This window comes from Lagopus leucura, unplaced genomic scaffold (genome assembly GCF_019238085.1).
Source record: "Lagopus leucura isolate 7727_CA_CO unplaced genomic scaffold, USGS_WTPT01 Super-Scaffold_702, whole genome shotgun sequence".
Lineage (NCBI taxonomy): Eukaryota > Metazoa > Chordata > Aves > Galliformes > Phasianidae > Lagopus > Lagopus leucura.
The window spans coordinates 1,452,388-1,477,269 of NW_024962254.1; the positions used below are offsets into that span (position 1 = coordinate 1,452,388).

Sequence of the window (24,882 nt, forward strand, 5' to 3'; positions counted from 1 at the left end):
TCCACACTGCCTGAGTAACACAACATAAATCATACGGGGGAGAACAGCCATCCTTTAAACGTTCCTCTGAGTTTACAGGGTCACTGTTTTATTCCCAGGGCTGCTGCCCTCCCATCGTTCTGTCCTAATGTTACAAACCCAGAGATGCAGCCGTTGATGACAGCGATTCTTTCCTCTGAAATCCAAAGTGAGGACAAAGCTGAAAAGAGACAGTGCTGGTCACCAAGGAAGGTAAATGTCAAAAAAAAGACTTACCCAAAGTACCATGATGGTTACCTGGCCTTGAGAGTGGACTGCTTACAGCACTAAAAATACCCCTATGTGAGCTATTGTGCTCCCGTGTGCAAAGAATAACAGCTTTTTGTTTAAAGAAGTTTTTATCCGGCTTCAACTCTTGCCAGACTGTAGATTCTAAGCAAAGATGAAGCAAGGAAATGGCTTAAATCTAAAAAAACTCTGTTTCCCTGCCTGCATCTCCAAGAGGAACGACCTCCCCATCCTCCCGATTAACTTCCTTTTCATTCTGGAGAGAAGACTCGAAGGAAATACATGACATTCCACATGGAAATCCCAGAGAACACACATTGCATTCCTTAGCAATACCAGCCAATGCTATTTATCCGTAACTCGAGGTGAAGTATGCCAGACTTGAGGGAACGAGTGGCTCCCACCCTTGCTGGGTACCCATTAAACAAGCAAGAACACCCACTGGGGTGTTAAGCCTAAAAGGTATCATTGCACACAGGTCTTAGTCTCTACCTTCTCTGTCTACCCTCTAGGCAAAATGGTGCACGTTGCAGGCTGCTTCCAAGCCTGCACAACCCTTTTTTCCCCCCTTTTTGAGCCTGACCAATCAGCTCTAGTAGGGACAACCCTGCTCTCCTGCCATTCTGCTAAACTGGAATGAGTTCTGCACCTGGAATGAGCTTTTTGATCCAAGGGCAATGCCCACCAGGTCAGCTCTGCCAACTCACCAAGAGCCTTGAATCAAACAGAAGCACACGCACACAACTAGGGAAGCTGCTCGTCTTGGACACGTAGTTGCAATCACAAGAATCACCATCCACACTTCACTCTTGCTATGCTTCTCTTCAAATTCTGCCTTTCTGCAAGGGCTACAACCAGGACAACAACAACAACAACAAAAACAAACCCCCCTGACATCACTTCACATGCTTACCTATCAACAGAATGAAAGGTTCAACCTTGATCTGTCCTGCAACAACCTCTTTCAAGACAAAGAACGAAGGGTGGATCACATCAGTCTTCAGTTCTCACAAGCTGTCAGCTCATATAAGGCCTCGATAACCACTCCACAAGCCTATTTAAAACACTCCTTCCATCCCTGCCCTGACTTGTGCATCGTCCCACATCACCTTCTGACTTACTGGCACCTTCCATTGTCTTCTTTTCTACACCTTGTTTTTCACCTGTTGCTCATTAGCCCCACCCTGCCCATCAGATCTGGCATTTCGCTGCCTGATCACCCACCTCCTGCTGACAACAGCCTGCTGATGCCAAAATCAACACTGCCACCCTGCAGCTGCTGCGGGGACAAATGCTGAGTGGACAGGAGATGGTTTTGCTGTCAGCATGTGAGCTTCTGGTTCAAACACTCGTTTATGGCGACTGTGACAGACTCAAGGACTAGAGATCTCAATGGGCACACTTGCTGACTGCATGTTATTTAGGAACATTGTATTGGATGGGGCTATTGGCACATGCACTCTTTCTGTATCTTTCTGCTGCGAGTGTTCCAGCGATGGCATTTAAGATAACTCATTAAAGGAGGAGATAGTTCGAATGCATGAAGATATTTGGGTGCCCTATGTAGGAAGTGGTGGTTTCAAAGGGAAGGCAGGTGCTGGAACCCACTCATGGAATCACAATTAACACCCCTAAGGATTCTATGATGATTCTGTGAACTGAGGCAGCACCAGGAGATACAAACCAGCAAGTGCACAGCTAACGCCTGCCTAACCAAAAAGAAATATGACAACAATCTTGATATGCAGGAGATGTCCCAGCGCATGCACCAAGCACCCCAAAGCAATGACCTTGTGGTGTATGATTGTGATAAGGAAGAGTCTCAGCCATGAACCAAACCAAAACGTGGCAGGTGCCACATAACATAAACATGTATTTTTAGATACTGCAGGTGCAGCATTACAGAGCCCTACTGCGGAGAAAATGTGCCTGCAACGTTACCAGCGCAATGCTATTTGATTACTATCTTTAAATCTCTTTCATTTGCTTGGAGGAAAAGTCTTTGGGGCTGTTCTGCAGCCACTTCACGTTCAGTGTGCCAGTTTACATGGGGTTCATTAGCAATAAGGCTGTTACCTTGCTTTTTCTCTTTATATAAATTGTTTTTACTGCAGACATCTTGGACTACAGAGTAGTAAGCACTATGCAAATGACAATTTGCTGGATTGTGATAATTCAGAAGGGAAAAGGGATGCTGGAAACCCTCAGTCCAAGTCCCAAATAAACCACTGGTTTCCAATTGCCTTGGGCAAGTCACTTGATCTGCCCTTAATCCTGTTTTCAAAACAGAAATGAATATTTCTTTACCTGGCAGGGAGGCTGAGAGCACAAACCCATTAAAGACTGCATGGAGTTCAGATCCTACAGAGATAAGCAATTACTTAATACGCATGCAATGGCTGGCAGTGGATGGTGGTTGTTTCAAAATACACACAAAACTGTTTGGGCCAGATGAACACATCACATATTTATATTTAACACCAAAAAAAAAAAAGCAAAGCAACAAGGACGAACACCAGAAAACTGCACGTTGCCTTCAGAGACAGGGATGTGACTGAACGTTTCTGCTATGAAAATGTGGTTGTTTGAGCACACAGAACAGGTATCTCCTGCAGAAGCTATGTAAATAATTTGTGTATATGCAGAAAGAAACATCTACTGGAGACCGGAGGAAACGCTGTGATGCCGAATGCCACGGTTTTATAACAATATAAGGAAGCATGAAGAGTTACAAAACAACCCAGTGTACATCTTTATTGATGATTCACAAAATCAAACATTGTTCACCTAATTCACTCCAGCAGTTCCAGGGTGACATTTCTCCTTGCTAGGTTTGGCCGATTTTTCCAACGTAAACAATATTTGCTTTTAACTCAGGGTGGGGAGAACCATGCTTTAGACAGTTGTCATTTCGTAAGAGCAAGTACATCACAGCAGGGACAATACTCTGCAATTTTACAATCCTCAACCTTCAAAGCACTGCGCAGGCATTTAATTAAAGCCTACTAAAGCCTCACAACAGACCTGGCTCTCAGTCCATTTCAGGTCACACCTCCTTATGAATATTTCACATCAAACCCCCACTACCTCTGAGCAATACTTATTCGGGACTCCCATCGTTTGTGCTCATGGGAATCTTAACTCTTTGGTTAAGTGGGATTTATTAATGCTCCCAAAATGCACCAAAGATGTGAACTGCTATCACATTAACTGCAAGCATGCTTCTATTATCTCACAAGAACATATATTATTTTCAATAAGGCAGTATCCAATTTACTGAGAGCTTCCCCAATACAACGTTTCTCTCAATTTTCCTCTACTATGCACTCAGTCATACGCCAATATTATATACACGTGCTCACACGGGCTGTTTTCACACTGCTGAGCTACAGCAGACAGGAGTGAGGAAACCTGGGGAAAGGAATAACATCTTTGATATTGTCAACACCCAGGATGTACTGCAGGTAGCGTTCAAACCCCATCCCGAAGCCTCCATGAGGAACAGAGCCAAATTTTCGCAGGTCTAGGTACCTGTAATTTAAACAGACAGTTACATTTGCAGCACATTTATGCTGATGTAATTAGAGCTTTTTATCTGGCGTTTCGCTTTCCATCTTAATTACATCCCTTTGACCCTAACCACGGTGGATTCCTGCCAACACAGCCAGCATTGAAGAGGGGCACGAAGCGGTGGGGCTCCCTGACAGGCAGAACTGTATTAGCAAGAAGCCCCAGGTGCAAATGTAAACCAGCAGAGCTGTGCCTTGCCTATATGCTACAGCCTGCTTTGTTTAGGAGCAAGAACTCATTTGGGTACAAAGTACAACTTTAACATCAATAGCTCTACATGCACTGAGAGCACCAAAGTTTTTAAATATATCCCTAATAGAAGCACAAGCCCAGGTTCCTACAGCAACACAAAACATTCCCACTGTAGAGTCCCCTGCTTGGGTTTGTTCAGCTCTTGCCAGGCTGAAATCTGCCCTACAATAAATTTTCATCTTCTGTCCAGTCATCTTTTCAATAGGCCGAGTCATTTCATTTCCAGTAATTCCTTAAGAAGTCAATTTCTTGGCTCAAATACATCTTCTTGTCTGCTGAAGATTCCTCCTGAGTGTTATTTTTCTCTTAGGGTAATTATAATGGCTTTTTGGTCACCTTTTCCCCCCTTCCCAGCCCCCCCGAATCATTTTCACAGACTGATTTATTCATTCCCACAGCAAGTCAGCAAAAAAATCCTGTACATTTCTTCTCCAAAAATGAGATCTGCAACAAGACATCGCAGTTTGGAGAATGGTACCTGTTGTGTACAGAAAAGCCAGCTGCCTAGTTTGGAGCAGCTATTCCAACTATGTGGGTGTCAACAACATTCAGATGGCTCAGCTCCCCCTCTCCCCTCCTGATTTCATGTGACACGATATGCAAGAACTGTGTTTACAGATATAAACTGTCACCAACAGTTATGTTTTAACAGGAGTGAAAATCAGCTCAGTGGGTCTGCTCTTTCATGGGGCCACTTCTGAGCCTCCTGAGACCACAAAGTTGTGATGTATGAATGCACTACAAAGGGTCTGTGTGACTGCACATACACTACATGCTTCTCATCCCCATGTATGAGTGTTTCATCAGCCCAGTTTACAAAAAAAGCAACTAAACCTTGATACAAATACAAAATTATGCTGAAATATATATGTGAAAGCATATAGATATCAATGCATATAAACACACATCTTGAACTATACACTTGTTCACACAGTTTGACAGGATACCTTTTGTACCATACCACTTTTTTTCTTGTGGTTCATTAACAAGAGTTGAAATTTGGGAAGCCACTTATTACAAGCAGTACAATGTTTTGGGGTTTTTTCTTCTTCTTTTTTTTTTGTTTTTCCTCAAGAGATTTTCTTCCTCCACTCCACTGCCTAACAAGTAAAATCAAAAGCAGAACTTCTTACCTCTTCCTAGCACTGAGTTTCCACTTACATACTGGGAACTGCCTCCAGAAAACCCTGCTTAGCAGCTTTGCGAAGAAGATGATGAGCAAATCTAATGCTGAGGGTGGTGACTTGTAAAATATAAAGGGCCTCTTAAATCTGAGGGATGTGGGTGATATGGGTGCTGCCCGTGGCAGGTTAACCTGCACCGACTCAGCAGTTCTGAGAAGAATTGGCAAACCAGCTGGTGGCAACTCTAGCAGCAACTGGGAGTTGAAATAACAGCCCAGATATTGCAGGTGACGTCAGTCAGACTCTGCCTAGCACTTTCATTCCTCTTTGGTGGCAATGCAGTTTATAAAGTCATCATAAAGATTAAATAACTCTGCTCCTTCCAGATGGACAATAATAATAAATTCTACCCTTGCTTATCCAAGGCTTTCATCTATGGATCTCAGAGCACTCTGAGAAGCCATTCTGGCAAAAGAACCAAAACAAAGCCCATTAAAGTTAATAGAAAAAGTCCATTGAATTAAACGTGCTGAGGATCAAGCCTGTGAATCCTTCCTGATGTCTGCACTTAGAAAAAGTGAAGGAATTGAGAAATTTTCCATTCTTCTCAGATGAAAGAAAAAATAACTTCCTGCAGATTAACAGAAAAATCCCTTTAAGCTGGAAAATGTTTCCTGAGGTTTCCTTCATTCAATAATCTCCACACATTGTATGTTTCTCACCTCAGAAAACACTCTCAAACTAGTCTAGCTATTTCTCCCAGCAGCTTGTGCTTCAGAGGACGGCTGAGACTTCCATTGGCAACTGAGGGAATGTGCAACGTTATTCCAATGGGGGAAGTAAGTTTCCATGACCCCTGCTATCTTCATTGTTCATGTTCTGGACTTGGAGGACTGGTAGTTCTGAGATTTGAATCTTACTAAAATATGTGCTGCAACAACATCCCCTGGCAGTGAATTCCATGAGCTTGTTACGTGCCAAGTTAGAAAAGCATTTCCTTTCATCCTTTTCAAAACCTATATCCTTGTGTCACCATCACCAAATCCTGTGATGCACAGCAAGGCACTGTGAAGATCAGTGCATTCTCAGTCATCGTTTGTAAAACAGAACGTATGCTTTTTAGTCTCCTTTCAAAACAAATATAATCTTGATCTGTCATATAACCATCTTGTAATACTGAAGCCTCTGCTGCCAGTCAGAAAAAAGTAAGGCTGGGAGAACAAAGACACTGTCATCCCCAGAGCTGAATATTTTACTGGAAGAAAAGAAATATACTAAGGAAAAAATATGGGTAACAAAAAACTGGCAGTGAAATGGGTTAGCATATGAAGGATCAGTTTTATTGAATGTTTTAGGAAATAAACATGCAAGTACCACTAGTGAGGCACCGGAACTGCTTGTCCAGAGATGTGGTGAATCCCCATCCTTGGAGACACACAAGATCAGTCTGTAACAGGCTCTGTGGAAATGACTGAGCTGTAGGTGTCCCCTGTTCTCTGCAGGGAGTTGGACTAGATGACCTTTAAAGGTCCCTTCCAACTCAAACAACTCCATGATTCTGGGTTCTAATGCTGGGTAAAATGCTATCTTTGGTATCATGCAAATTCTGCTCGGCTACAATGTTTTGGTAATCCACAAAAGAAGGCATTCAGAGTGTTCAGTGGAAACCACTGATATGAGCTGGATTTACAGTCCATTTATAACACAATATATTCAGTACCCCATGGTCACAGAATTCACAGTCTGCCCTCTGGAGCTAACAGCCTACACTGGCAGAGAACAGCAGGAAAGAGGCACAAAGGCAGCAAGTGACTTCCCAGAGTAAACTCTGATCTCCTGACCTTCCCACCTCAATTTCATAGATGTCTCTCAGTCTAGCCAAAATCAGCATCTACAGCACTGAGCTCTGTCTACAGTTCAAAGGAAGGAGTGTGAAAATAAGATAAAATTACTCCAAAGTCAAGCCAAGTACTTCCCCACCTCTTACTATTTATGGAAAGGAACCTGCACAACAGGAAAGCTGTATTGAACTGAAGAAGACTGAGAGGAGGTTGGCCATATTCCTTTATCTACAGATTGTTGGTTGCCTCTTTGATCCATGACTCCTCCACAAGTAAGGAACTCTTCAAGCTACTGAAGAAACAGTGTGTCCCAAAACACAGAAGAAAACAATCAGAAGTGGAGATAGGGCATTATCTAAGGGATTTCCAAAGGGACATCTCATATAGCTGTCCATTCAAAAGTTAGCAAATATACTTCAAAAGAAATGACTCAGCTGTTCTCCAAAGAGTTTGTGTGCCAGCTTTGGAGACTAAATTCGTTCATTAAAATGGAGGAGATTAATTTCAGTCTCTCCTGCCACCTCCTCTGAGAAGGATGCTGGCAACATAACTACCTCTTCACTGGCAGAATCTGGACTGGATTCCAGAAGTTACCTGGGATATTCTAATCCTGCAGCTTCCCAGCACATCAAACTGTGCAAGGGGCAAAAACAGTTTCAGTCTCCTATGGGAAGCTGCATCACTTCAGTGGAATGGAGGAAAAAGGGGAGAAGAGAGTCTCCCAAATGAGATTACAGGACAGCTACATATGACATGAAACTGGAAATGGGTGATGGGCAGTGTTTCTCATGGGGGGCATAAGGCAGGGCTGAGCTATTTTAGCAATGCTGAAAGGCTCCCTGCTACTGAGCATCAGACTTCCTAAGGCTTTATCTCAACATCTAACCATACACCTGAGCAGCCTTGGTCACGCTTTCCTCTCCAGAAGACCCAATATTTAATTATCTATGTGTGTAAGGGTTGCTGACTATGCTCATCTAGGATATCAGGTGCTAGTCAGAGTTAGGAGTAAAAACAACCATCACAAGTACCACAATGGGCCCTGGGATTCTTCTGAGTATTCCACATAAGCTTCAAAGGGACAGCTAAGAAACAGAGTAGGCTAAAAAGGTTCAACTCGACTGCTACTCCCTTACACAGGCTGCTTGGTCTATAAGATACACTGGGCATGTTAACAGCTTTCTACCAGCAGCTTTACCTGGGAACACAGACAGTTAACCTGTATGCCTTTCTAAAAATATTTCCTATAAACAGAAGCTACAGGCTCAGAGAAATCACAGAAAGAAATTCTGACCCTCTGCTTTGGGTTAGATGAAGTGATACAGTGCATTCTGACCCATAAATGCAAATAATAAAGGAAAACATTTCATTCACCTTGTTTGCAAATGGATGATATAAAGAACTGCCAGGCACTGGCCTGTTTCAAAGTGAGTTCATACTCAGGGGAGAGTGTAAGAATCCTGTACTACATTCTTCAAGGCAGTCTCCCTAATGGCCAATCCAAATACTAAAGAGCATTTGAATACACTCTTCTAAATTTAAAATTCTCCACACTACCAACCTCTCAGTAGCTTTGACAAAGCACATACCAAGAAACACTTGTCAAGAGGAGCACTAAAATCTTGTCATTTTAATGGGCTAAATCGTTAATTCAAAGGTTGTTCTGTCTCCTTAGCAGGACAGTTTTAATTGCTTCAACAGCTTTGTTAGGGAAGATTTTTCAACCCAGTTGCTCTGTCAATTGCAAAGGGAGTCATTCACAGAGCTGTTAAAGGTCACAAATTGCTTGTGGTTCTGCAACCTGTTTATCTCATGCGATGGTGGCCAGAATCTATTCAATTTGGAACACAATTTGATGACTTAGTATCACTGATGAGTTGTAAATTAATCCACTTTATGCAATCCTGAAAGGAATGACCTGTGCTGTCCACAGACAAATTGGGAAGATAAAGTAAGCAGCATTAGATTAACTTTGTTGAAGTGAACTGGCTGTTCCATTGAGACTGGCAGTGATGGCCATGCAGCTGGGCCAAGAAACGTCCCCCTCAAGAACTGCATGAAAAAATGAAACAGTTGTTTAAAGAACCTCAGAAGAAATATAGCTTGCAAAATAAGAAACAGTCTTACCATTGGTAGGCATCTGTGAGTCCTAATCTGTGGAACAAGAAGAAAAAACCTCATAAATAAGGGAACATGGAGCTGCATATGCAGCACTTGCCTGGAAAACAACTAAACTGAGTGGAAAAAGGAAAGGCAGGAAATAAAGGGAAGACATGATCAATGGCTGTCAGCTCTGGCACTTGGTAGAGAATCTCGAACAGATTCCCAACATGCTTCCCAAAATACAAAGTTAGTTTTGGAAACACACAGCTTCATACCAAGACTTGTGTAAACGCTTCACTTCAGGGAAATCAGTAAAACCCTCTTTCAAAATTTTGGAGAGTGTAGGCCCAAATATTAAACTTACAACATGCAGCAATCTCATTTATGAATGAGGCAAAATCTCCCCATACGTGAAATCTCCCCTTTCTTAGTTCACAAAACCATTAAATGGCCATGGATTTAATAACATACTCAACTATTAAATAAAAGTAGCTTCTGTAAAGCAATTTAATGAAGACATCTTTTCTTAATTGCCACCAGTAGATCCTCCACCCTTTTCCAACCCTAGCAGAAACAGCACAAAGTTGATTTTTTTCTTCCCATTCCTCTCAACACAAACAAAAATTTCTGTAGGCAAAATGAGACCATTCCTCTGATCTCCAGCACACTGCAGCAATCCTTGACCAGAACTTTTAGATTTACTGTAAGAAGCGTGCATAAGGAGACAAGAATCCAGTTATCACTCTCTTGTTTGTGCTGGGACTGCAGGAAGTAGAATTTAAAGGCATTAACAAAATATTTTGGTTCAGCAGATCAGATCCTGAGGACTCAAAACAGAGAAACACGTGGTGTTATTTTTCCAGTTCATCTTAAGTGCAGAGCTATAGTCTGAGGTCACTGAAGATACATCATTTGTAGCTCAAAACACTTCCTGTGACTTTCCTGTCACACAAAAAAAAGTCTGGCTTTGACCTTTACAAAGATCCCTCCTCCAGTCCCACACCTGGAAGGCTGTGGACTCTGGATTCTATGGGTAGAAATGTCAAGTGCACTTTGCTTCAGCTGAAGCATGGTTCTGTCTGGAGAGTTCACAATGAGAGTAACAGCATGCACAGTGAGGCCTTGCAGGGTGTGACACCATCCTACACCACAAACTGTGAACCAATCTTGCAGTGATTTTAATTGCCCTATTGTTTTTCATTATGCTGAAATGGATTTTGCATTTCTCCACTGATCAGATACATCACCGTGACCAACTGGCTGATTCAAGTGATGGATTCATTCCCGATGTATAAATTATGTTACTCTGGGATTAATTCTCCTCCAAAACTGCTTTGTAACAAGTGTACAAATAGTACAAATGGACTCAGATGAGTTACGAAAAGTTATTTTGAAAATTCAGACCGGGTCCAGGGAGTAACTGTCTAGATTGTCCCCATCTAGAGATGGAGATTTACCCCATCTCTAAAGTCAATTGCTGTTAACGAAATAACAGCTCTGATGTTCTGACACTGAATTTAGCCTAAAATTACCCTAAGCCTCACAAGTCAGAACAACGCAGTAGGGAAAAAGACTGCCAACGAGGCCATATGACTTCAGTACAAGTCTCAGCTCTTTCCAATGAAGCTTTCCACAAAACTCTTAGCAAAGAACAGTATTCTATGAAATACAGTTACTGAAGTCAACTGTACCACAGCTAGGCAAATCTTCCCACCTGCAGTCCCTCCGTTGCACAACATGGTAACAAAAGTACATAAGCTCTGGCTACACAACTTTCACCTTCACAGTCAACTCTCAGACACAAAAGTTGTGACGAAGGGCTCAAGGATGAAGTGCCTTGATGAGAATCTGTCTCAGACAGTCCCCACAGAGCTAAGGCTGCTCCCCTCCCCTCTTCTGCAGTGAGCTGAAGTCGAGTGGCACTTCATATGCCTACAGCAGAAGGACAAGACCTCCTCCACTGGTTAGCAATTGCTTACTCAGATAAATAGGTATCTCAAAAGACAACAGACAAACAGTTGCCCTTCCAGTCCTGCCTTGCAGGCACCGAGGGCTGCCTGAACACACTTGTGGCCAGGCTGGTCACCTGGCACCTGCAGGTTTTCTGTACCTCTGTAAGCGTGATTCCAAGAAGGGAAGTCGCTCCTCTCTCAAGCTGCCTCCACACAACTCCCCTATTCCTGGTACTAGAAGATCAACAGCTGCAACCTTAAAAAGGAGAAAACTAATTTAAGTTAGGCCACACAGTCTATAGCAGAAATGCAGCTGGCAGTATTGAAGTTGCATTAGGAACACAGTGCTATCATCTGTGCTATTGGTTTGGGTTGATTTTCTTCCCCGTTTTGTTCTGCAGGGTTACTTTTCCACAGCTCGTCAGATACCGAAATTAAAGCAAGTGAAGCAAGAGCAGTAAATGGCAGTAGAAGTCACACTTTTTAGTAGAAGCACTGATTCAGACTGGTCTCGGTTTAATTGGAAAAATCATACTTTCAAAGCAAAAGACTTGTGGAAGAAGTTTATTTCTAGTGTCCATCTGCTATTTGAGGATTACATGGTAGATTTGGATGACTGGGGAATCATGGGTTGCCTGAACCCATACAATTCTAGGCACTTAACTAGTAGTACAGATACACACTTGGGGAAAAAAAAAAACAAACAAAACTATGGCAAATATGCCTTAAAGGTTTTAAACAAATACTTCATGCTACCTATCTCCTGTATCTTCCTCCTGCTACTCCTGCTCTGGGATTTCTTCTGTAACAGAAAGAAGACTGGGCAGGATTACCTACATGATGGCCATGTCTTACCTTGGCCTTCAAGACTGGAGGACCAGCAGAAAGCCATCTTTGAGTTGGACAAGATGATCTTTATGGGTCCCTTCCAATTCGGGACATTCTATGGTTCTACTTACTTTTAAGCTAAGACACACACCTCAATGAAAAGGAGGGGGAAGTGTGACCCATGGACTCACTGTACGTTGAGGTCCATCTTCATTGTCCCGCATGTAGAAAGGTTTGAGGTCGTAGGGGTAGTTAATAACAAATACAGGAACCTCACCACAGTGCTTCACCAGGTACTTCTCATGTTCTGTTTGGAGGTCACAGCCCCACTGTAACAAGAACAAAAGCAACCTAGTATCTTGCTTTTGTGTACCTCACCTGAAGCAAGACACCAAGCAAAATCCCTGCATAGAGTGGCACATTTTTGACTAACACAAAAACATGAACATTAACTTCTGAGCTCACACAACCTACTGGGAAAATATGCTAAGTACACAATGTTCCACAGGTTTTAGGGCAGAGCAAAGTAATGAAAATAACACGGCTTAACTTCCACGGAACAGGGCCTGATCGTCCTTGCATCAAGCCCAAATATCTGATATCAAAACAGAAAACAATACAAAACCAAAACAAACAAACCAACCACTTGGAGTTCTCACCACATAGCTTCAGGGAAATAGGAACCTATCCAAAATTGGCTTACTCAGCCAGACTGACTTCAGCATTCTCATTTAAAAAAAACTCAGCATCCTATCAAACAATTTTTTATTGGAAGCTTTGGACATTTGCAATGTCCTTTGCTTTTCCTGCTTTCTTCCATGTTATAAATGCTGTGGCTTTTGACTAGAGATCTCCAGCCCACCACGGGATGTGCAAAGTATGCAGAGGGAATGGAAAAGAAGAAGGGAAATACATTCTGCAGGCTCTCCTCATCTGAAAATATGCTGAGTTTGCTGTTTCAGATTTAGATAGTACAGATTTGACTGAGGTGGTTCCTTCCAAATCTCTGTTCTTATGTAGTCAGCTGATAAATCTCCTTTGCATCAGAAAAAAACGGTAATGATTTGTGCAACAGCACTGCTAGCACGATTTGTAGCTATATTCACACACAGGATTCAAGGTTTGACACCCACTTGCTCACAGAGACCAGACAGCTACCCAACCAGCTATGAAGATGTCTTCAGGCAGAGGATTATTTTCCTTAAAATAGCAGAGTGAGGTTAAGACTAATTGTTACACTGGAGATAAGCACAAACACAAATGCTCTCAACGCTGCCATGTATGTTTGAAATTGGGCAAAATACAGTTTGCAGAAAGTCATAATCTAACACTGTTTGTAAGGCTATCACATGATTCTCTTTCCCAGATGACAACTAGCCTTTGGAAAGACAAGGGATTCCCTTTGCCTACATGTATGATGCATGGTATTTTGACGTGGTTTTGACTTATCAACCCTTGTAAAAGTTTTGGTACTGAAAAAAAGTTTTGGTGCTACTTAAATACAATTCCTTTATTTGAAGACTATTGAAATAAGCTTCTTAAGATGACCATTAATGAAACTAGAACACACTTAGCACTGCTTGCATAAAGAGGGAAAGGTCCCTGAGACCTAAAGTGCTCAGACTGGCTGTGTGCACCAACAGACATAGGGACAAACACCCAGACAACTACCTACCTCTGGCTTAAAAGTGAAAGTTTGAGAAGCCTGTTTCAAAATTTCCACTGCTTCATTGTAGGAAATTCTGCAAGAGAAAAAAAAAAGCCTTTGAGATAACTGTGAAAGGAATAACAATTAAATGTTCTGGCCAAGTGTTGCACTGGAAAATTAAGGAAGCATTTCCCCAAGACCATGCCAACGTGTAGTGTGATGTCAGACTTCCCAGTAATGCTGCTTGGAATAGAAACCAAAAACTTACATTTGGTATGGCAAGAACCCTATGTTTTCCTGTGCTTCAGCTGCATGCAAAGTGAAAATGCTGAGCTCTCGAAGCACTTCTGCATGGTTGCAACACTGCATTTCAGTCACAAGGGAGTTTTGCACAAAACCAACTTTATACAAATTGGAGGATTTTTTTTAATGCCTTCACTGGCATAGATCCAACACAGCTCCACTGTTCCAGTATTAAGGAAGAATAACAGCCCAGTGTGCAAAGGACTTGCACCTCCAGTGTTTTCATTTCATTTTGCAAATATCACAATATTCATTTGCAGCAATGTTTCTCTACTCCTGTGACAGTTCTGAAATCAGAATTCCCACTAATTTTCACCAGAACTGATAAACAGAATCATGCCAACAGAAAAAAAGGGGCAGTTAAAGATACTGCAAGTTTGGTAACTGGAAATCAAGTCTCAATGGCAGATAGTTTTGCTGACAGATTTTCCACATGCCAAGCAAATGCTGCAGGCAGAAAGGGTAACTTGCTCACAATGATTTCCTCTCTCTTTATCGTTATCCAAACCCAATTATAAACCAAATTACGTAAAGAACATGAGCTCTTTACATCCAGTTACAAGGATTCACTGACACATGGAAGATTCTGGAGAAAATACATCAGGAATGCACTGCTCTATGTGTTTGGGCAAAGTAAGGCACAGGTTTAACCCACACTGCTGGGATGTGTAAGCTAAGAATGCCTCAGATCTGCCAGTAACGGAAGAGAGGCAGAAATGGAGGGAGAGATGGGCTGACTCAATTTCTTTTTCCATGGGAGAAGCTGAGAGTAACTCTGTCCTCCTGGAAATATAAGTTAGGTACAAAGAGAGAAGGATCAAAATGGGGAGAAAGATTCACTTCACAGAAGCCCTCTGTGGTGTCTGTGCAAATAAGATGCACAAGGAGCATCTTTCATGATCTTGATGCAAAAAGGAGCTGAGCTGCTTAACAGGAAAACCAGTGCTGGGCTGAGTAACTGAAATATTCTGTTGGATGAAGAGAGAGCACCACTATCTGTAGAGACCGGCAAGAGAAGAGGAGAGGAGATATTCTGGGCAGCAAGGAAAGAAACAAAAATCTTTCATTTCTTTAGGACTCAGAAACTGAAAAAATATGAGTTGCACAAGTAATTGGAAATATTTTAAAACCCAATTTGTTTTTCTGTCAAAAAATATTTTTATAAAAAGGGACCTGTTATTCAGAGAGGTGCTGGATTCCTTATCCCTGGAGACACTCGAGGTCCGACTGGATGGGGCTCTGAGCATTTGATCAAACTGGAGATGCCCCTGTTCATTGCAAGGGAGTTGGGTTGGATGGCCTTTAAAAGTCCATTCCAACTCAAATGATTTTATGATTGTATGAAAATGTGAGGGAAAACAGAGCAAGCACCAAAGCTGAAACAGAGGAGAGCGAAACCAACTCATCAGGTGCATGCTGGAAAGAGGATGCCTTGGTAGAAAGACGATCCTGTCTAAGTAAGCAAAAGTGAAAGGACAGTAGACTCGATGTCAGTCTCATGCAGGAGTGAAAGGGCAGCTAGGGAACAGAACAAGGGAAATTTAAGTTCATGCTCTTTAGGTGACATCATATTAATTCAGAAGTATTGAGTTGGGGGAAAAAAAAATATATATATATATATATATATATATATATACAAAATAGGAATGCTTTTCCCAAAAGGCCTCCCTCCTCCAGTTCATTTTGAAATTAAAATACTCACATTACAAATTTGTTCTTCAGCATTTGTTCCAACCTGCCCTTGTTCAAAACAAGAAAAACAAAATGGTAAAGCTACTCCTAAGAGTTCACAGGTCCAGAATAAAGACAAAAGTTACCGCCCCCTCCAAGTTCCCATTTACAGATCTGTGTTGTGCTCTAAATATATGTCAAAATCCACTTCATGTAATTCTGTACTAAAAGGTGATGTGACAGCTAAAGCTCCACCACAAATGCCAACACCTACAGAAAGTTGTGAGTCCTCCCTGTGTTGGTCTGAAAAATAACTTAAGGTCAGGCTTAAGGTTCCTAAGGTTTTAAACCGAGACAAGGGAGGTTTAGGTTAGATTTTAGGAGGAAGTTTTTCACTCAGAGGGTGGTGAAGCACTGGAACAGGTTGCCCAAGGAGGCTGTGGATGCCCCATCTCTGAAGGCATTCAAGGCCAGGCTGGATGTGGCTCTGGGCAGCCTGGGCTGGTGGTTGGTGACCTGCACACAGCAGGGGCTTGGAACTGGATGAGCATTGTGGTCCTTTTCAACCCAGGCCATTCTATGATTCTATGATTAACAGGAGAACACAATAAAATCAAGCCTCTCTATTGTCAAGAGCCCCCCCAAATGCATAAAAGTGTTGCAGCTCTTTCCTGTCACATTTATTACCTTCTGTGCAGGAGCTACATATTTATGAAAAAGCTCAACATCACGAGGGCATTTGGAGAACACAGTGCTTGTTGCTGTCTTGAAAAGATGTTCCATAACCTAACAGAGAAAACAGAAGTGCATGGAAAATTAACAATGCTTAGACGTCCAGGACTATAAATAAAACACAGTACACATCAACCAAAGGGTACAAAAGGAGCTTTTGCATGGTCAGACTGCATAAGAGAGTACCAGCTTGCTAATGCTCCTAATTAGCAGGCTTGCTCACTGGCTGAAGTGGATTAGAACTTGCTTTTCTGCTACAGGTTTTGAGTCTCAGTGTCTGCTGATGGCCTTAGTATCTTCAGTCAACTATTTCCAGTGGAAAAAAAAACAAGAACCAAACACTAAAATATACAACGAGCAGCCCAGGTCAGCCACAAATGAACACAATACAACCATTTGTGGTGACTGGTCTCAGATAAATCACTAGTGAGATGCCTTTCCTGTAATGAGCAATTCTGTCCTTCTGCTTTATTGTCACAACAGATAGAAGTAAAGGAGAAGAGAATAAATGCACACTGTGTGGAATCAGACTATTCAACAAATTCCAGTTAGAGAGACCCGGCACAGTAACTCAAAGAGAACATCTGTAGAGATGAGCAGTGAGCTAAAGCTGAGTACACATCAATTCAGAGATGTCTGAGAGACAAAAAAACGACCTGCTTTGATTCCCCTAAACTACTGTGGGTAACCTAAACAACACTGATATACTTACCCATTAAAAAGGGCTTCACCTATGAAGAAATTAAATGAAACAAATGCCATTTTGATTCTTAACAAAAAAAAAAAAAGCTCCCACACTGGATTTCAGTGCTTTTTGATCAACCTGCTGTAAGAGTCATTTTCATGCTTGGTTAAGCAAAGCAGTCTATCCAGAACACTCGCTGTCATGCTGGCCAGTAAGAGTTCCCATAACTACTTGTAGCCCCATGCCTGCACAAAGCAGGGATACCTGTGGATAACTGACACTCCCAACTTTTCTTTAGAATCACTTTCTTTATTCTCACCTTTGTAAGCAACAAGCAATGCAGTTGGGCTGCATTTCATCACCCTGGCCTGAGATGGAGGTGGTTTTTTTTTTGCAACAAAAAGCACTTTTGGAAGTCCTGGCAGGTCTCTGTGTTTTCTGTAAGCGTAACAATTTGTGTCATTAACTGCAGAGCTGACAAAAGCAAAGAATCCACCCATGATACCTAGATGAACAGTGGGCTCTCCACACTGCTAAGCCCAGGGGAGGCAAAGTGTGAAAAGATGAACCTTACTGTCAGCAGGTCTGAGGAAGAAGCAAGTCACTGCCCCATAAGGAACCTTATACTGGGCAAGAGGAACAAAACAAAGGGAGAAGCAGCTCAGCGACTGACATAGCTAAGATTAGCTTTTAGGCATCTTGCTCAGACTTTCATGTTTGATCACTTGTTCTAAACTGCTTGAAACACTGACTGATGAACAGTCACTGCATCCCACCTGCCAGGAGAAGCTTGTTCAACAGACCATCTTCACTCCTTCAGAACCTTCATACTCTGCATCAATCAGAGCCCTGTGCTAAAAAAGGAAGGTCCAAATAAAGGCACAGCATTATCATATGCAGATAAACAATTTTACCCCTACTAGTACTCAAATGCAGAGGAAATGAAAAGCCAGCATTCCTGCTGGCAAATAACCAAACAGGCAGCTTTGAACTTTTTTCAAAGTAACTAGAAAAAGGCTTATGCAAATGAAATTAGAGAACTTCTTGGCAATTCATCTGGTTTCACCGAGGCAGAGACAAAGGGATTTTACATTAAGCTTCCTCTTTCTAGAAAATGAAAGTATCATCTGTTTTTAGAAAAGCATGTTGTTTCATTAGCACTTTTTTTTCCTCGCTGTGCGATAAAGTAACAATTAGGTTCCCACAGCATTCAACATAAGCGGCTTCCTCTTGTGGAAAAAAGATGTGGGTGGTATGGGAAAAACAATCTGAGAAATATTTCCAGGTTTGAGCGTGAGGTTTTATCCTGGCAAAGAAGGCAGACACGTGGGTCATGCATTGGCTTTCTCACCACTCTTATTTATGCCAAATGTGTACCAGGCACAAACAGGGAACGGGAAAAATAAAGGCAAAGAAAAGCTCCAATGCAGAAGTTATGGCTTTAAGCAGATAACATAATGAAGGACTAGAAAGCAGGATGCATGAAAAGTGAGTGGAGAACCGTAGCCACTGGCTTGCTAGTTGAGGGAGCACGTGAGCTGGAGGGATAGATCAAGTGGTTGTGTGTGAATATATCCTGAATTAAGCATGTTTGATAGGAGGCTTATACATGAAAAACAGCAGAGGACTCACAGATGGCCATCTGTCTTAGAGGTGGGACTCTTGGTTTCAAAAGCCTGTTTGTTTGCTTGCTTCACAAGGAAAATACAGGAAATGTGCTGGTAGAAGTGTAGGTGAGGTAAAAATTTCTTTCTCTCACCTCTCCCCACTTTTCCTCTTAATCCTCACCTTTCAAAGAAGTTCAGCAGCATCAGTCCTGACCTGTCCCAGTGCTGTTGTGGAACTTAACAACCATCTCTCTGATTTTTATTAGGTCATGCAACCATACTACCAGAAAATCACAGTAACAGTAGGATTTTTGCTGCCACATTTTCCCAGGCCGTGAGTATTGATGCAAATGCAGATCACAGTAAATGTACATACATTTATCAACCTGATCGTTATTTGTCGCCCTCATGCTTGCTCTCACACATACCACATGCATGTACATACACACACACAGAGGGCAGACTCACAGCTGACCTTGTTGTGAAGACTCCTCTCTCATCTACATTCTGAACAGCCCAAGAGCTAGATCTCTATAGGCTGAAGATCACTCTTCACTGTCACCTGGTGAAAAAAAAGCTCCACCTGTGCTCAGTGTACGCTTGTTGCAAAGGCAAAATATACCTGTACAGTGTTGCTGCCCTCACCAGTCTTGAAAAATCATCACTTTGGAAAGCAAGCTGAACTTCAATAGCAAAGAAAGCATTTATGAGGACTGTAGCACCTTGCAAGGGATATCCTTTTCACATCTGCTATGATATACTGATCATTTTTTAACCTATCAGTTCTCCAAAAAAGTCTGTAGAAGAGAAGCATTAGAAACATGAGATCGCTCACTTCAGTTAGGAACTTCAGAAGATCTTGCATGCAGCTCCAAGTGAGCATTCTTGCCCACTGTTCATAATTCCATGGTCATGTACTGGTTTTCTTAGACTAGACCCACTCTGCAGAGATGCTGTTGTTATGGAAGGAAGGAGACTTGTCTGTTGGACCACTGCTTCTCTGACCATAGAACTTAAACAGTAACTGCTGATGGAACCCAGGAAACAGAAAAAGGTTCAGCTATGACAGTTGGATGCCACTTTAGAAAGGGAAACTATCACCCTGAAGATACAGCCTCCAACTGGTGCCCAAAATCAGTGCTACTACTGATTTCATTTTGTGCCTGAATTCCTTTCTATAAAAGGCAGATAACAATACTTCATGTCACTGGGCTGTAGCAATGAATGTTTTGATGAAGTACATAACCAGAGGAAGATGATATTTCTGCACCCAGAACAGAGCACAAATACAGTGTTAAATTATATCTTCCATCTTCGGCAGTGAGAGACAGTGGTTCTAAGATCCAATTTTACAAGATCCAATTTTATTAAGACTATCACTATGCATAGACTTTCCAAAGTATCCTCAAAAAATTTTCCTCCTGGCATTTCCTATCTTTACAGTCTAAATAATGTTATTTTAGCATGGTTTTGTATGCATGTTTGATATAATTCAATGATGATGGCATCACATGAGCTCTTTGAGGCTCCACAAGTAAAGTGGGACCCTTCAAAATCCACTTCACTGTCAAGACAGCAGAAAGGAAAAACAGAAACCTACAGACACGATGGACGCAGCACTGAATAGAATGGGAAAAGATGGTAGCAGGCATCCCAGAGCACAGATAAGAAGAGATCTTTGATTTCTCATTTGGGAACTGGAAGAGAGGTGACTGGTGAGTCCAGACACTTCAATACAAGCTGGACCTCTTCCACCTTCTAACTTGACCCTCTAACTCTCATTCTCTCTCACTCGCTTTGGAGGAGGAGTGCCTTGGGGCAGTTTGACTCAACCTCTTGATTAGACTCTTTTGGGAAGTGGCCACAAAGGCCTCTCCATAGAAACTCTTGCATACACCCAGTACGCTAAATTGTAATAGTATCACCCAAACACTCAGCACACAGTGTGGCACCAAACACTGAGCATAGTGGGACTTTCCATAGAAAGTATTGTGAAACCAGTATTACAAGAGTTTAAGTTTATTTGGAGCACTAAAACACATCTTGGCACAAAGCAGAAATTTAGACTGTGTGATCAAGGCACTTAAGACTTCATAAGAACTGGGTTACTAATTTAGGAATAACTGAGCATTGCTCTGTGCAATTACAGTGGGGAAAAAAGGCCCTTTGCTCCTAAGTACATGCGCCTTTGTTATTAAATATTGTTCTTCCTTTTATTTTGTAAAGAGAGCTGCTTTTCTTTGGGAGCAAAAATCTGAAGCCTCATCAGAGAATGGTAAACATGCATTTCTTTGTAGCGAGGTTTTTCTGTACCTTTTAATGGTGTATAAGCAAATACTTCAAGACGTCCCTGAAGAAGCTGAGCATTCCCAGCACCCCAACTTGCTAAAGTTAGAGGTATTCATTCCAAATCTTGAATGCCAATTTCAAAAATAATTTTTAAACAATCCAGCTATTTATCTAAGGGTAAAGTTCAGACGCTAACTCTTGTCAATAGCCCCCAAGGCTTTCAACTGAGTGTTCTGCACCAAACAAAGAACTTGCAGATGATGACAAACAGCCAAACTGCCCAGTGGGCAAATATGTGAGAGAACACTGAATTTAGGTCAATTAAATGGGGAAAAAGAAACTTAACTTAGACTTTACAGCAGCTGTCTTTTCTTTTTTGTTTGTTTTAGTGTGGGTGTTTTTCTCTTAAAGAGATTGCCCAATGATCTAAAAATAAACAAAACAGGAACTCCACTTCTGCAAGTGAGAACTTCACTAAAGTAAGCACATGTTGCAATGTGGACTTGCTATGGGGAATGCAAAACCATTACTGTTAGGAGAATTTCTGGTATAAGAAAGGATGATTCTCATAGACTTTGAGGCAAGAGAAAAAGGAGAGAACAAGCTGAGACTTTGTAAGATGTTTAGCAGCAATAAAAAATAAGCCAAGGAAGGAATTCTTTCTTTTCCTACAAAGTGAAGGTCCTACGCATTCCAAGACAGTTCTCAAATCTAATTATCTGAAGCCTACTGGCCATATATAGTTTTGAAGCCAAGAAATTAGAGTTCTCACTGCAACAGTACATGTTCATGCTGTGTTCAAAGGCTTAAAGACCACTTTGCAGAAGAACTTGCTTATTGTATGACAAAACCAGTGAAGGGTTCAATCAGCACCTAATTACCTTAAGAAATGGAAAGGCTGAGGGAACAGGGCTTGTTTAGGTTGGAGAAGAGAAGGCTCCAGGGAGGCCTTCATTGTGGCCTTCCAATATTTGAAGGGAGCGTATAAACAGGAAGGGATATGACTGTTCACAAGGGTGGATAGTGATAGGACAAGGAGAGGTTTAGATTAGATATTAGGAGGAAGTTTTTCACACAGAGGGTGGTGAAGCACTGGAACAGGTTGCCCAAGGAAGTTGTGGATGCCCCATCCCTGGGAGCATTCAAGGCCAGGCTGGATGTGGCTCTGGGCAGCCTGGTCTGCTGGTTGGTGACCCTGCACATAGCAGGGGAGTTGGAACTGGATGATCACTGTGATCCTTTAGAATCCATTCTATGATTCTGTGATTCTAAGTAGGGTGGAAACAGACATGTATGTTATATTCTAAGAGTATACTAAGGCATTTTGGAGGAAACAAACAAGAGAAAAGAAAGATTGGGTTATTGTTAATGGAGCACAGAGATTCCCAGTGGGTCATTCTGCACAGCCCAGTGCCAACGAGACATACAAGATAAAGCAGCAGCACAGTTCTGTACAGGACAAAACCACAGAATGGCTTGGGTTGTAAGGGTCCTTAATCACAGAATCACAGAATTGCAGGGGTTGGAAGGGACCTCCAGAGATCATCGAGTCCAACCCCCCTGCCAAAGCAGGTTCCCTACAGCAGGTAGGGATGAATGAACACCCAGTTCCAATCTCTTCCTGTCAGCAGAGCTGGCACACTCTAAAACAGTCTGGTCTTGAGCACCTCCAGGGCTGGGGCACCCACAGCAATCAGGGCAGCCTGAGCCAGCGCATTACCACACTCTGTGTAAAGAAGTTCCTCCTTGCATCTAATCTAAATCTCTCCTCTTTTAGTTTAAAACCATTCCCCCTTGTCACTATCAGACCATTTAAAAAGTCGGTCTCCCTGCTGTTAATGAGCACCCTTTAACTACTGAAAGGCTACAACAAGGTCTCCCAGGAGCCTTCTCTTCTCCAGACTGGAATTCAGTTTTGCTGTTAGGCCAGACCAACTCTGAAGACTGCACATGATTCAGGATGAAAAAAAACATGACTTGGATGTTACTTCATGCATGCATAACCAGGGCCTCAAGCTTTAATTATATTAATAAGGATATTTCCTCAACAGCCTTCCGAGGAGCTCATCTGCTATATGAGAGCATTTGTGGATATTTGCTCACAAGTCCTACTGAGTACAAAATGGCTCATATGCTGAAAGTAGTGAGATGCATAAGCATCCATCATGTGATTAAGAGATCTAACCTGGAATATATAAAGCTAGCTACTGTAGGGATTTCAGTCTGTACTAAAGTCTCAGTGAGTTGTTTAAGTCAGCAGTTGTTTCTACTTTTGATTTCAATGCAGTTTTCAAGGAACTCTTTTCAAAGAGCATAACAAGGGGTCCACTGCGTAAATACTGCTCAGATTCACTGGAGAGATGCAGAAGGCTTTGAAGAGGAGAGTGCCACTTTCATTAGCACCAGTCACATGCATTTATCCATCTTCTGGCTGTATGCAGCCTCCCATTCAGAGGAAATTTCTGCTTTTCCCTCTGTTCTTTCTTATACCTTCCCTTCCCAATTCCTTTGGTGGCCCCAACTCTGCTGATCAAACCCTGAACCTTGGGATGTGCCTGTGCAACCCCTCCTTGGCTCACGCATGGAGAGAGAAGCTGTGACCTCAAGGTGAGGGCAGGAAGCACAGCTGAGGGAGGAGGAGGAAGTTTGGACACTGGTTCTGCATAAACCCTTGGAGGTGCCTACCTGCATGATGTCTTGGAGGCTTTCAGTGAAGGACAGCTCAGCCTCCACCATGTAGAACTCTGCCAGGTGCCGGCGACTCTGTGAGTTCTCAGCTCGAAATGTGGGGCCAAAGGTGAACACACGAGTAAAGGCCCTGAAAGGCAAGAACCAGCTAGGTTAGGCCCAACAAAACAAGCAAAAAAACCCTATCCACAAGCTCACTTTTCTTGCAGGATCTAGAAATACTCACGCTTCCATTTTACCTTTGACCAGCTTAATGATGCTACTGTGTACGTTGCAGCTACAATCCTTCAGTGTGGTGGGAAGGGGGGTTATCCGCAGCCCTATGACTAAGCAAGGTTGCATAAACCCTGTGCAGTTTTCACTGAACAACATTTACACCCACGGTCCATTCTGCAGTACCAGGTGAAGGGAGAAGCACGAAGACACCAGCCACGCTCCCCTCATCCATACCTCTTCACACTGCAAGGTCTGACATCTCTAGGTGCTATGACAACCCAAAGCACAGCAGAGAAGAGAGAGTCCTGCTGCTGATGCTATAGGACTGGTGTTAGCAGGATGAATGTATGCTGTACAGCTCGCAGTGACAGGATCAAAGTTTATCCCTGAAAGGCCTTTTAGGAGAATGGATGGAGCTCCTTCCAACCAGCTGAGAATGGTTCAGCTAAATGCAGTTCCTACAGAACACATCTGGGATAGCATCTTACACTGACGCAATCAGTGCATTTCCTATTATTAAGTTTTTCCTCCAGCAACCTTCTGGGAAGCCTAAGTGTCTCCCCTCCAGCCACGCTGAGTTGCACGACAAAGGATACAAGGCCTTTTTGATGATCCCTTCCTAAAAATTCTTCTTAACAAAGAGCAATGCTCCTTTCAAATCTTACTTTAACTGTGGGGAAATTGCACTCCAAGCAACATTTTTATACTGCAGGCTACAAGAAGGTGGGCTCCTGGACATCTTCTGCTCCCCCATCAGATCCCATGGCAGCTGTCTTTTCTGCCACACTGCAGGGGAGGCAAACCACGAATGGGGTAGAGACAGAGCTGTTTCAGAAAAAAACATGGACTGGGCAGCAGGTCCCTTCAGTACACAACTAATTTGTCATTATTTTTAAGAGTTGACAATGTTTAGGGGAAAAAGGACACAATCAGTGGAGATCAGGCACAGTTTAACACCCATGAAAGGATGTGTGTTATCTGCAGGGTTTGGCATTTGACTTGTATCTTCTGCAAGCTTTCTGCTCAGTGAGGATGTTTACTAGGGATTTTGCACAAATTAAATTTTTAAATTGAAATTTAAACAAAAAAATGCTACTAAAAAGCTA

The 24,882-nt window shown here is 42.3% G+C and overlaps 1 protein-coding gene across 2 annotated transcripts in view; it reads right to left on the minus strand.

Annotated features, from left to right (window-relative positions):
- Positions 1-2,995: 2,995 nt before the first annotated feature.
- NARS2 (asparaginyl-tRNA synthetase 2, mitochondrial) overlaps positions 2,996-24,882 on the minus strand; it is a 51,377-nt gene continuing 29,490 nt past the window's right edge. The window contains exons 7-14 of one of the 2 annotated variants that reach the window (XM_042862543.1): positions 23,558-23,690; positions 16,247-16,345; positions 15,591-15,628; positions 13,613-13,679; positions 12,129-12,266; positions 11,268-11,365; positions 9,182-9,208; positions 2,996-3,798 (exon numbers count right to left, since the gene is read on the minus strand). In XM_042862543.1, the coding sequence (XP_042718477.1) occupies positions 3,654-3,798; positions 9,182-9,208; positions 11,268-11,365; positions 12,129-12,266; positions 13,613-13,679; positions 15,591-15,628; positions 16,247-16,345; positions 23,558-23,690 (745 nt within the window). In that variant the 3' untranslated portion in view covers positions 2,996-3,653. The other variant, XM_042862544.1, reaches the window with a different exon arrangement.